General features: G+C 43.7%; 1 protein-coding gene across 1 annotated transcript in view; it reads right to left on the bottom strand.

Annotated features, from left to right (window-relative positions):
- The window catches only part of cfap57 (cilia and flagella associated protein 57), a 28,129-nt gene that overhangs the window by 8,846 nt on the left and 7,183 nt on the right, over nt 1-12,100 (bottom strand). The window contains exons 7-12 of the mRNA XM_012882506.3: nt 6,123-6,288; nt 5,922-6,035; nt 5,627-5,839; nt 5,346-5,519; nt 3,676-3,837; nt 1,524-1,679 (exon numbers count right to left, since the gene is read on the bottom strand). Coding sequence (XP_012737960.2) covers nt 1,524-1,679; nt 3,676-3,837; nt 5,346-5,519; nt 5,627-5,839; nt 5,922-6,035; nt 6,123-6,288 — 985 coding nt within the window. The remainder of the gene's footprint in view (nt 1-1,523; nt 1,680-3,675; nt 3,838-5,345; nt 5,520-5,626; nt 5,840-5,921; nt 6,036-6,122; nt 6,289-12,100) is intronic.

The raw sequence follows: 12,100 nt of genomic DNA, 5'->3' as shown, positions 1-12,100 counted from the left end.
TGTTACCTGGTGTATTACGACTAAATTAAAGCCAAAGTTTTTTTTAAAGTTAGCGCCGAAAGTCCCCTAGCCTAAATGCTATTAGCTTCCGGTAAAATCCGGTTTCCAGATATTCAACTACGGCTTGTTCAAGCATAACGTTTCCTTCGTTATTACAGCATTAATACGGAATATTAATGTCGATTTAAAGGCGATTTGTATAACTTCAGACGTAACCGATTTTAGCGACCCCTAGCCCCCCGGAGGTATAATTGCATTAGTAAAATCAAGCGTCCCTATAGTTTACAGATTTTTACTGAGAAAACCTTTCTTTAAAATGTTATTTTATCAAATAATGTTTTGTTTAACTCCTGATTTGCATTGTGAATAGGTTGAAACACATACCAAATGTTGTTCTAAATTTGTAAAGCTAATTTAACTCCATTCCATGTTCTTTAAGTTGAACTTTGGTTCCTAACCCTAACTCAGATCTGCAGTGAACCAGGATTCGCTGAATTATTCTGATGATGATCAACTACTTTGTTTTGTCTTTTGTTTCTTTTGGATGTACATAGTTCCTTAGCTTAGTTTCTTTTTATCTTCATTTTGCTCAGTAGTTTTAGTTAAATTTCACTAGCCTAGAAGAGAGGATTTGTTGATTGAAATATTGTGTTAATTCAGATAAACAGCATTCTATAGTGATGTTCTCTGGATGTTCATTTTATTTCTGTTAATAAATGATTGAACTTGAAGAGAAGTTGTCACTCCTTTATTCTATATGTGAGCAGAGTTTGCTGTTAAAAGATCGCTACTCGCTAGTCCCCGAATTCATCCCTTTTAACAATTGTCCTGATATCAGTTCTCGGGCTGATATTCACCGAACAATACCTAACAGACAGAGTTATTTATTACACATTAAATAACAGTGTATTACTGTACAACAGTCTTAACCCAAAATTTTTTTTAGTCATCCCAAGAGCATTGATAGAGAGCAATAGTTTCTCTCCCAGTCCAGTGCAGAGACCTCAGTTTAAGATTTTATAACTTGTTGGATAGTTTATTGTGATTTTCTGCTTTCTGGTATACTCTTAATGTGGATCACTTCACTTGGTCAAACATTTATTGTTTTTAAACATGCTTCATAAATAAATTGGATTGGATTACTTTTAATCACGGCTCAGAATTCATAGATCATCCGTCCTCCTGTCCCTCCATCCCTCCTGTCCCTGCATCCCTCCATCCCTCCATCCCTCCCTAACCATGATTAGTTAGACTAATTACACGATTGTGTCCACAATCTTTCGTTCTTCATAGATGACGGATTTCACTCCCTTTTATTATCAGTACAGTTATTTGTGTTGTCTGTGTGTTTACTTAGTGTCATCATTTTAGATGTGGGAGTTTCTAGTGTTTTTGTGTCTGTCCTGTTCTCAACCTAAAACAGGAGTTTGACTGATTGACGGTGCTGAAAAGCAAAACACCAAGTATTCTTTCACAGTGGACCTTGTAATAGATGCAGGCGTGTTTGACCAACAGCAGCATACCTCCTGTGTTGTTTTCAGAGACTTAATTTCCTGGATGAACTTGTCTGACAGGTCTTTGAGCTTCTCGTTGTAGTTCATCTCTTTCAGGCGGAGCTGGTACTCGTTCTCCATGTGCAACTCCTCCAGATGCATCTTCAGCTCTAACATTTTGTGAGCCTAAAACAAACACAAGATCTTTCTGAAGATTTATACTGCATCTCGTACAGATTTAATGGTCTTTTGCTCTTCTTGGACATTTTATCCATCTGCAGATATCAAGGTTCTGGATCTATGACCCTTGGTTGTTAAAGGTAGCCTACGTGTTAACCTGTCACCATTCTTAGAGTGGTGGATTCTGCAGGGTTAACTCTCAGCAGCAGCAGCAGCAGCAGCAGCAAATCAAGTGGTTTTGGTACATTATGAGCAGCTTTTGACTGCTTTGGAAGTTGACTAAATGTCTTATTTTTTTTGCCTATTAAGGTGTGAGATGTCAGTTCTGACATGTCAGTGCATCCCTTAATGACTTGTTTTAAGATGCACAGAAAAGGAAACTGGATTAAACCTGTGATCAGTCGATTACTTTCTATCAGTTAGCCAAGATAAGGAAACTAGACAAGTGTTATAGAAGAATCTAAATGTAAAGTGATCATTGTATTTTTGACATTTTCATCTTTATGTTGAGTCAAGCTGAAGCAGCGTGTTCAGAGGATGTGTTCTGCTGTCTCTGTAGAAAGCACCGATCAGCTTTAGTACTACGGTTTGTAAATGATCAGAGGATTGATTCAGCTTTTCTGGAACCACTGCTGAAGCCTTCATTTTACTATCGATTCATGACTTCTTTTAATTATGCTTTCTTAGTAAACACACAATATGGAGGAATATGATGAAAATAAATGAAACTATTGAATCTAAATAATAAAATAAATCTAAATATGTTAAGTAACATTCCCTGCCTTTAACTGTACATAGTAGAGGATCACATTTAGGTGTGAGCCATCCAATCCTAGACAGCAGGAGTCTAAATGGAGCCCTGGATGTTCCAGCAGTTTCCAGTGTCTGATTGGCCTTGGTTGTGCATGAACATCTGAGCCAATACTTTCACTTTAGATCGACAGTTTTTTCAGATGTTTGAAAATGTTGAGTTCCAAACCCACATGTGAACGGCTTATAGAACAGATATATTAAAATCAAGCTTGTGGGACGACCCGTACTTGAATGAAATTGAAAGTCTATTAAGGAATGGGTCAAAAAGCCAGGTCGGTCCTAGAAAATAACCAACATATAAAAATGTACTACCAGCTATGCCAAAACAAAGTTAACAAATGTCCAGATGCCTGTCGGTGGCTGCAAATGTTAGATCAGCAACGTCCTGCTATTCTTTAACCTATTAATATTCTCGTTTTTGCTTGTTTTCATAGTGTTTATTCACAGCAAATGTCATCCTAGGGCATTTTAGGTATGTCAAGTATTTTTGCCTATACTGTATGTATTATTTTGACCCTGTGTTGATCATTGAAAAATCCCCAGTAAATTGACACTTGGGCACTTAGTTGTTGCTTATGAAATGTACTGTAGTTGTTTGTAGTGTAATCATTCTACCATTAATACAGAACTGTTTAGAGCATCTTTAGAGGCTGTAAAAGAATGTGAAGTCCATCACGAATGAATTCATTTCTGTCTGGAACTGTGTTTACTCATATGACTGTGTTGAACACATACTCTATAGTCTTAACACATCTCATCACATATTATTTTGGTTCTGTACAGGAAATATAAGATCAGTGGCCGTAGGCTTTTCTGTATACATCACATACATTTCCTAAATTATTCTTAGAAATGATTATGATCAATATACAGTACCTTATATTGTAGTGAATTATTTTCCTCCAGCAAATATAAAAACAGGATGCAGTCTAAATCTAGCATAACTGGCCATGAATGGCTTTGTAGCGAGCTGTGGCCCGTCTCACTCAGGTTGGGCCAGTACGGTGGAAAACGACAACCATTTCAGCTGATCTTACCAGGTGCAGTGGGAAAACGTTGGCATTGCCTTCTACCGTTAATAAACAACCGCTGCCACGTCATACGCACAGTAAATGTACAACAGAAAGTGTTGTGAGGTTTTGGGTGGCTGTAATCTTTGAGTGTTTTAAACGTGAGAAGAAAAACAGACCTTCTCTTCCAGATCGGCCTTTGTAACAAGAATCTCCTCGGTGTGGACAATCTGCCTGTTACTCTTCAGTCCTCGACCCTCTTTGTCGATGATCTTTGAAATCAACAGACAGCCGTCTTCAGACACCGTCAGCAGGAACTGATCGTCGTACGTTATCACCATCTGAGGACACATTCAACATTAGCTGGCACAATTTGTTACACACTACATGATGGTCGTTGTAGAAGTTGTAGAAGCAAAGAACATTTTTTGGGACCATCAACAAACGTCTGGCATAATTCTGCCAGGATATTTAAACATTCTGCATCGCAGTTAGGAGGGCTCACTAAGTTGGTTGTGTTCATCATGGCACAGACTGCATTAACCTTTGTCCATAAACTTTCAACAGGATCCAAGTAGGAGACATCCCGAAAGTTGATATTCATCAATTCCAAAAGCACGTCTAACGTGTGTTTGGGATCATTTTCCTGTTGGAGCAGTTGTGTAAAAGTGTCTCTCATCTGACCCAAACTGGTTACAATGTTTAAGAAGAACCCAGGATCACAAAGGCAGTACGAGACAACTGCTGGAGGACCAGCGACACTGTCCACAGTCTTGCATTTCCACGGACTGAGGGGTGGCAGACCAAGAAAGAAGCACCAGCTCCGAAATCATCACCTTCCAGCTGGCCTGAACTTTCCACTCTCCCACATGGACAAGCCAAATCTCTCCTGAAAACAGGTTTTATTGTTAGAAGAGACAAAGACTGGGCTGTTTAAACACAACCTGAAGAATGTTTGGAGGAGTCAAGGGGAGGTTTTCAAAGCTAAGAACACACAACGCTTTGCTGCCAGTGGTACTGGTGCATTGCAAAAATGGGGCAAATGATGGACTAGTGGAAACATTTTTAACTTTACCTCAAATCAACAGCTAACAAATTGAAAGCACAGGACAATATTCACAAACACACTTTCAAAGGCTAACATCAAGCCTGAGCAATGGCTCCAGACTCAACACTAATGTGGATTTAATAGGCTATGCTTAAAAAGCCAGCTCCATGTCAGGAAACTCACTGATTTAAATCAACTCGACCAATTCTGCCAAGAAAAACTGCCTTGTTTGTGACAAGTGTGTGGTTAAGGTGCTGATTTGTTATATCTGAACATATTTGCAGTAGCACATGTAACTACATCTTTAAAATTCAATTCAAATTCAAAAATACTTAATTTATCCCAAAGGGAAATTAAATATATGTTTGGAATAAAACAATACTGAAGCTCTATATATGTCAAAATCATTCTAGCAGTAACGCTTCAAATGTATCATTTAAAGGCTACATTAAATGTGACATTAATGCTCATAATGAGTTGAAGCAAACTTCTGACACTGGAAAATCTGTAAATTTACTTTCACCTCTGTTGGATGTTTCATAATTGCTTTTTAAAATAAAGTCCAGTATAATACAGTTTGGCTTTTTTGACAAGAAAATACTTTATGATAAATAGTTTATAATCAGTAAACTGGACCTTGACTGAATGAGGTTAGTCACTTTATTCTTCCAATCACTTTTTTGCAGTTTATCACTTTGAAGTTGTTAGTTTTTGATCAAGAGTCTATTTATCAAAGCACTAAAAAGAGTGACACATCCACAGGGGGATAGTATTTCCAGCCATTCAGCTGATTGGACTCACCCTGGTGACAAGGCCACAGTGAGCGTGCTGAGTGATCCACTCCTTCTGAATGGGTAAGGGGTATTTAATGGCTCTAATGGTTCCAGTGGAGGTACCAGTGAACACAACCCTCCCAGAGTGAGACACTGCAAGTGCGGTGTGAGCTATCTCATCAGCAGGGACCTCCCTCAGTACCTGTGGAACCAATTTCAGTCACTTTTACTTCACACTTTCCTGTTGCATTCCAACGTTTTTGCTTGATTCTCTACAATAAATCTTGTTCAAATAGTTCTTCTACTGGCCTGACAGTCCTGTATCTCCCTGACAGTGAGGTCTGATCCTACAGCTAGGATGCTCTTGTAGTCTGAGGAGAAAGCCACGCCTGTGTAGCTGCAGGACTTGAGGACGCTCTCAGACTCCCGCTTCCCAGTCTGTGTGCTCCACTCATACACAGCGCCATCTGTCCCACTAGACACCAACTGGCTGTCATCAAGGCTCCATGCAATGGCCCGCACCTGATCGACAGAAAAAACTGCAAACTGGACCAATCGCATATTTGACTTTAGGTCTGATAGGTATCCATTTGTGCCTACTCACCTTTCCATTGTGGCCCTTCAGATTGAGAATATTCTCAAAAGAGGTGAAAGAGTAGATGTGAATGACGTTTCCATTCACAGCAGCAAACATGTGGCCACCATGGCTAAAAGCACACTAAACATGGGGAGGAAGCAGGTTGAAACAGAAGTCTGCACAATGCGATGATTTCAGCCTTCCAGTTCATGCAGCCAATCCCATCACCTCTCTGCAGCCACGCAGTGTGAACTCTTTAAAGGTGCGGATGTCATCAATGAACAGGTTCATCAGCCTGAGTTTGTCTGAAAAGCCCACCAGGATGAAGAGACCCGTGGGGTGCAGAGCTACGCTGAACGCCTCCTCCTGGAACTCTTTGTACAGCTCCAACTCTCTGGTGACCATTTAGAGAAAACAGCAGGATTAGCTGCTCCGCTAGCACACCCTGTGTGGACCTAGATCAGTCATATACAGTGGCTTGCAAAGGTCTTCATACCCCTTGAACCTTTCCACACATTGTCACATTACAACCACAAACATAAAGATTTCTTTATTGGAATCTTGTGTGAAAGACCAACACGAAGTGGTACAATATTGAAGTAGAAAGATAAACATACATGATTTATTTATATTTATTTTTTTACAGTCTTTTGCAGACTCCAATAGGTTTTCTTCTGCTAAAGAGAAGCACCCCCAGAGCATGATGCTGCCACCACCGTATTTGACAGTGGGGATGGTGTGTTCAGAGTGACGTCCAGTGTGAAATCTCTGCCACACGTAGCGTTTTGTATTTTGGTCAAAACGTTACATTTTGGTGTTGTCTGACCAAAGTACCTTCTTCCACATGTTTGCTGTCTCCCCAACATGGCTTCTGGTAAACTACAAACAGGACTTATTATAGTTTTCTTTTTAACAATAGCTTTCTTCTTGCCACTATTCAATAATGTCCACATTTTTGCATGACTAATAGTTGCCATGTGGACAGATTCCCCCACCTGAGCTGTGGATCTCTTCAGTTCGTTGAGAGTCACCATGAGCCTTTTGGCTGCATCTCTGATCAGTGCTCTCCTTGTTGGGCCTGTAAGTTTAGGTCAATGGCCTTGTCTTGCTAGGTCTACAGCTGTGCCATATTCTTTCCATTTCCAGATGTTTGATTGAACAATTCAATTCAGTTTTATTTATATAGCGCCAATTCATGAAACATGTCATCTCAAGGCACTTTCCAAAGTCAGATTTTACAGATTGGTCAAAAAAAATCCTCTCTAAGGAAACCCAGCAGGTTGCATCAAGTCTCTCCAAGCAGCATTCACTCCTCCTGAAAGAGCGTAGAGCCACAGTGGACAGTCGTCTGCATTGTTGATGGCTTTGCAGCAATCCCTCATACTGAGCATGCATGAATGGTCATCTACCATGCTCCGTTATCTGTTCAAAGCTTGGGATATCTTTTTATGGCCTAAGCCTGCTTTAAACTTCTCCACATTTTTCTCCTGGCCTGTCTGGTGTTTTCCTTGGACTGCATGGTGCTGTTTGCTCCCCAATATTCACTTAACCAACCTCTGAGACCATCACAGAGCAGTTGTATTTGTACTAAAATTGGATTAAACACAGATGGACTCTATTCAGTCTTTAGCCATCATCAGGCAACTTCTGAAGGCAACTGGTTACAGAAAAAAGGGGGGCTAAATACTTTAGCACACTTTTCAGTGTTTTATTTGTAAAAAATGTTTTAAATCATGTATGATTTTCTGTTATGATTTTCTGTCGTGAGCGTGGGCACTGTCATTGCCCACACTCACGTGGGCAATGACAGTGGGACCTGGAGGGGCGTGTTTGGGAGGAACGGCCTACCTGATCTGAACTCGAGTGGTGTTCTGTTGTTGGACTTCTGTGCTCGTCATGGATTGTCCATCACAAACACCATGTTCAAGCATAAGGGTGTCCATATGTGCTCTTGGCACCAGGAAACCCTAGGCCATAGTTCGATGATCGACTTTGTTGTCGTTTCATCTGACCTGCGGCCGCATGTCTTGGACACTCGGGTGAAGAGAGGGGCGGAGCTCTCCACCGACCACTACCTGGTGGTGAGTTGGCTCCGATGGTGGGGGGAGGAAGCCGGTCAGATCTGGCAGGCCCAAACGTATCAGGAGACGGAGCTTTAACTCCCACCTCCGGGAGAACTTTAAACACGTCCCGAGGGAGGCGGGGGACATTGAGTCTGAATGGATTATGTTCCGCGCCTCTATTGTTGAGGCGGCTAGTTGGAGCTGTGGCCTCAAGGTTGTCGGTGCATGTCACGGCGGCAACCCTCAAACCCGCTGGTGGACACCATCGATGAGGGAAGCCGTCAAGCTGAAGAAGGTGTCCTACCGGGCTTTTTTGGCCTGTGGGACTCCGGAAGCAGCTGATGTGTACCGGCAGTCGAAGCGGCAGGCGGCTCGGCTGGTCACCGAGGCAAAAACTCGGGCGTGGGAAGAGTTCGGAGAGGCCATGAAGAAAGACTTCCGTACGGCTTCGAAGGGATTCTGGTCCACTATCCAGCGTCTCAGGAGGGGGAAGCAGTGCGGTACCAACACTGTTTATAGTGGGGGTGGTGTGCTGCTGACCTCGACTTGGGACGTCGTGTTTCGGTGGGCGGAATACTTAGAAGACCTCTTTAATCCCACCAACACGTCTTCCATTGAGGAAGCAGAGCCTGAGGACTCTGGGTCGGGTTCTCCCATCTCTGGTGCTGAGGTTGTCGAGGTTGTTAAAAACCTCCTCGGTGGCAAGGCCCCGGGGGTGGATGAGATTCACCCTGAGTACCTTAAGGCTCTGGATGTTCAATTCAATTCAATTCAATTTTATTTATATAGCGAAATCATGAAACATGTCATCTCAAGGCACTTTACAAAGTCAAATCAATCATATTATACAGATTGGTCAAAAATGTCCTATATAAGGAAACCAGTTGATTGCTTCAAAGTCCCGACAAGCAGCATTCACTCCTGGAGAACCGTAGAGCCACAGGGAGAGTCGTCTGCATTGTACATGGCTTTGCTGCAATCCCTCATACTGAGCAAGCATGAAGCGACAGTGGAAAGGAAAACTCCCCATTAACGGGAAGGAAAACCTCCATCAGAACCAGAACTAGGCTCAGTATGAACGGTCATCTGCCTCGACCGACTGGGGGTTACAGAAGACAGAGCAGAGACACAACACAGTTGGTTAACGCGGCTCTGCAACATTGCGTGGACATCGGGGGCAGTTCCCCTGGATTGGCAGACTGGGGTGGTGGTCCCCCTATTTAAAAAGGGGGACCAGAGGGTGTGTTCCAACTACAGGGGAATCACACTCTTAAGCCTCCCTGGTAAGGTCTATTCCAGGGTTCTGGAAAGGAGGGTCCGTCGGATAGTCAAATCTCAGATTCAGGAAGAGCAGTGTGGTTTTCGTCCTGGCTGTGGAACACTGGACCAGCTCTACACCCTCAGCAGGATTCTTGAGGGGGCATGGGAGTTTGCCCAACCAGTCTACATGTGCTTTGTGGATCTGGAGAAGGCATTCGACCGTGTCCCCCGGGGGATCCTGTGGGGGGTACTCCGGGAGTATGGAGTACCGGACCCTTTAATAAGGGTTGTCAGGTCTCTGTACGACCGGTGTCAGAGTCTGGTCCGCATTGCCGGCTGTAAGTCGGACTCGTTTCTGGTGAGAGTTGGACTCTGCCAAGGTTGCCCTTTGTCACCGATTCTGTTCATAACTTTTATGGACAGAATTTCTAGGCGCAGCCAAGGTGTTGAGGGGATCCGTTTTGGTGGCCTTAGGATTGCGTCTCTGCTATTCGCGGATGACGTGGTCCTATTGGCTTCATCAGGGCGTGATCTACAGCTCTCACTGGAGCGGTTCGCAGCCGAGTGCGAAGCTGCCGGGATGAAAATCAGTGCCTCCAAATCCGAGACTATGGTCTTGAACTGGAAAAGGGTAGAGTTCCTTCTCCGGGTTGGGGAGGATGTGCTGCCCCTAGTGGAGGAGTTCGAGTATCTTGGGGTCTTGTTCAGGAATGAGGGGAAGATGGAGCGGGAGATTGACAGGCGGATTGGTGCAGCGTCTGCTGTGAAGCGGGTGCTGTACCGATCCGTTGTGGTGAAGAGAGAGCTGAGCCAAAAGGTGAAGCTCTCGATTTACCGGTCGATCTACGTTCCTACCCTCATCTATGGCCATGAGCTTTGGGTCGTGACCGAAAGAACGAGATCCCGGATACAAGCGGCCGAAATGAGTTTTCTCCGTAGTGTGTCTGCGCTCTCCCTTAGAGATAGGGTGAGGAGCTCAGTCATCCGGGGAGGACTCAGAGTAGAGCCGCTGCTCCTCCACGTCCAGAGGAGCCAGTTGAGGTGGCTCGGGCATCTGGTCAGGATGCCTCCTGGACGCCTCCCTGGTGAGGTGTTCCGGGCACGTCCCACCGGGAGGAGGCCCAGGGGAAGACTCAGGACACGCTGGAGGGACTATGTCTCTCGGCTGGCCTGGGAACGCCTTGGGATTCCTCCTGAGGAGCTGGCCCAAGTGGCCGGGGAGAGGGACGTCTGGGCCTCCCTACTGAAGCTGCTACCCCCGCGACCCGACCCCGGATAAGCGGAAGAAGACGGACGGACGGATGGATGGGTATGATTTTCTTTCTACTTCACGATTGTATACCACTTTGTGTTGGACTTTCACATAATATTTCAATAAAATGTGTTTATGTTTGTGGCTGTAATGGGACAAAATGTGGAAATGTTTCAGGGGGTGTGAATACTGCTGTGAGCCACTAGAAGAAAAGTTTGGGCTTCACGTCATTATTTCCCTGTCTGCTTCATCTCTATAAAAATTTACAAGGTGGAATATGTGGTCTGTTTATGTACGCTTAATATTACACCTGATATTAAAGGAAAGACTGTTTACAACGCCTTGCAGAGAGCAACAGAATGTTTTATGGGTTTTCAAGACGCCTTTGTAAGTTTGGCTTGCATTTATTTTTTTATTTTTGTCCAACCAACTGCCTTCCAAAGTCATCTAACTAGTAAACAGAATCAAGCTGTGTGTAATGTAATCTGAGTATAAATGCAGCTGTTCTGGTTCTGGCCTCAAAGGCACCGTGAAGACCAAGGCACACTGAGAACATAGCAGAGATCCACGGCGCTGTTGGGAGAGTCTGTTGCCAGGGCAATAGTCATGAAAGCCACCATGAATTAGCAGAAAGGAGAAAACCAGTGTTGGAAAAAAACCTAAAAGAAGTCCAATTTATGTTTGCCAGAAGTCATTTTTATGTGCAGAAATTAAATTATTTTGGATAAAAAGAACAAAAAATAGTGATGTGAAGAACCAAAGGTATGTTTTTAAATGGAATATGGTAGGACATCACACACCATCTCTCTGTGTTGTTCTCCAGTCCATGTGAACAGCTGCCATTCAGGGTTTAGCTCCTCCCTGCCCTAAAATGCCACCACCGCGTTCATCTGTAGACGATCAGGACTCACAATAAAACGGTCTTTGGCAAAGAAGTGTTACGATAAGGAAAGAGACAAAACAATGATTAACATTGGCCTCGCATTTCCAAGGTGGAGACCATTTCCAGAGCAGAAGCAGCTCCAGTTTGACTCGGAGCTAGCTTTTCTCCTCCTTACAGGTGAGGAACAGCATGCAGTCAAATGTTTGTTTCTGTTGGTGTTACAGTCTTGTTAGACTTGTGTTGCTATGTTGATTTGATTCAGTGTAATGCTACAACTGTGGCATGTGGGTTAATTGTTGGAGATTGAGCAGCAATTTGGTCTGCAGACAGAGCTCAACAGCCCACCTAGTGGTGAAATTTCACTTAGTGCTCAATGAAGAGATCCAGCAAACATGCACAAGTACTCCCCTGACCATAATTAAACTTTTGGCCTTCATTCAAAATGCTGTGTGTGGCAGAAAACTAACATTGCACGTCACCCTGAACACACAACCTTCACAGTGAAACATGGTTTCCTTTTTTCACCTCAGGAATTTCGCCAAAATTAGAAACACTGTGTCTCTACTCTGTCTTCTGTAACCCCAGTCGGTCGAGGCAGATGACCGTTCATACTGAGCCCGGTTCTGCTGGAGGTTTTCCTTCCTGTTAATGGGGAGTTTTTCTTTCCACTGTCGCTTCATGCTTGCTCAGTATGAGGGATTGCAGCAAAGCCATGTACAATGCAGACGACTCTCCCTGTGGCTCTACG

The sequence above is a fragment of the Fundulus heteroclitus genome, chromosome 20 (genome assembly GCF_011125445.2).
Source record: "Fundulus heteroclitus isolate FHET01 chromosome 20, MU-UCD_Fhet_4.1, whole genome shotgun sequence".
NCBI lineage: Eukaryota > Metazoa > Chordata > Actinopteri > Cyprinodontiformes > Fundulidae > Fundulus > Fundulus heteroclitus.
This window is presented reverse-complemented; position numbering and strand designations above follow the sequence as displayed.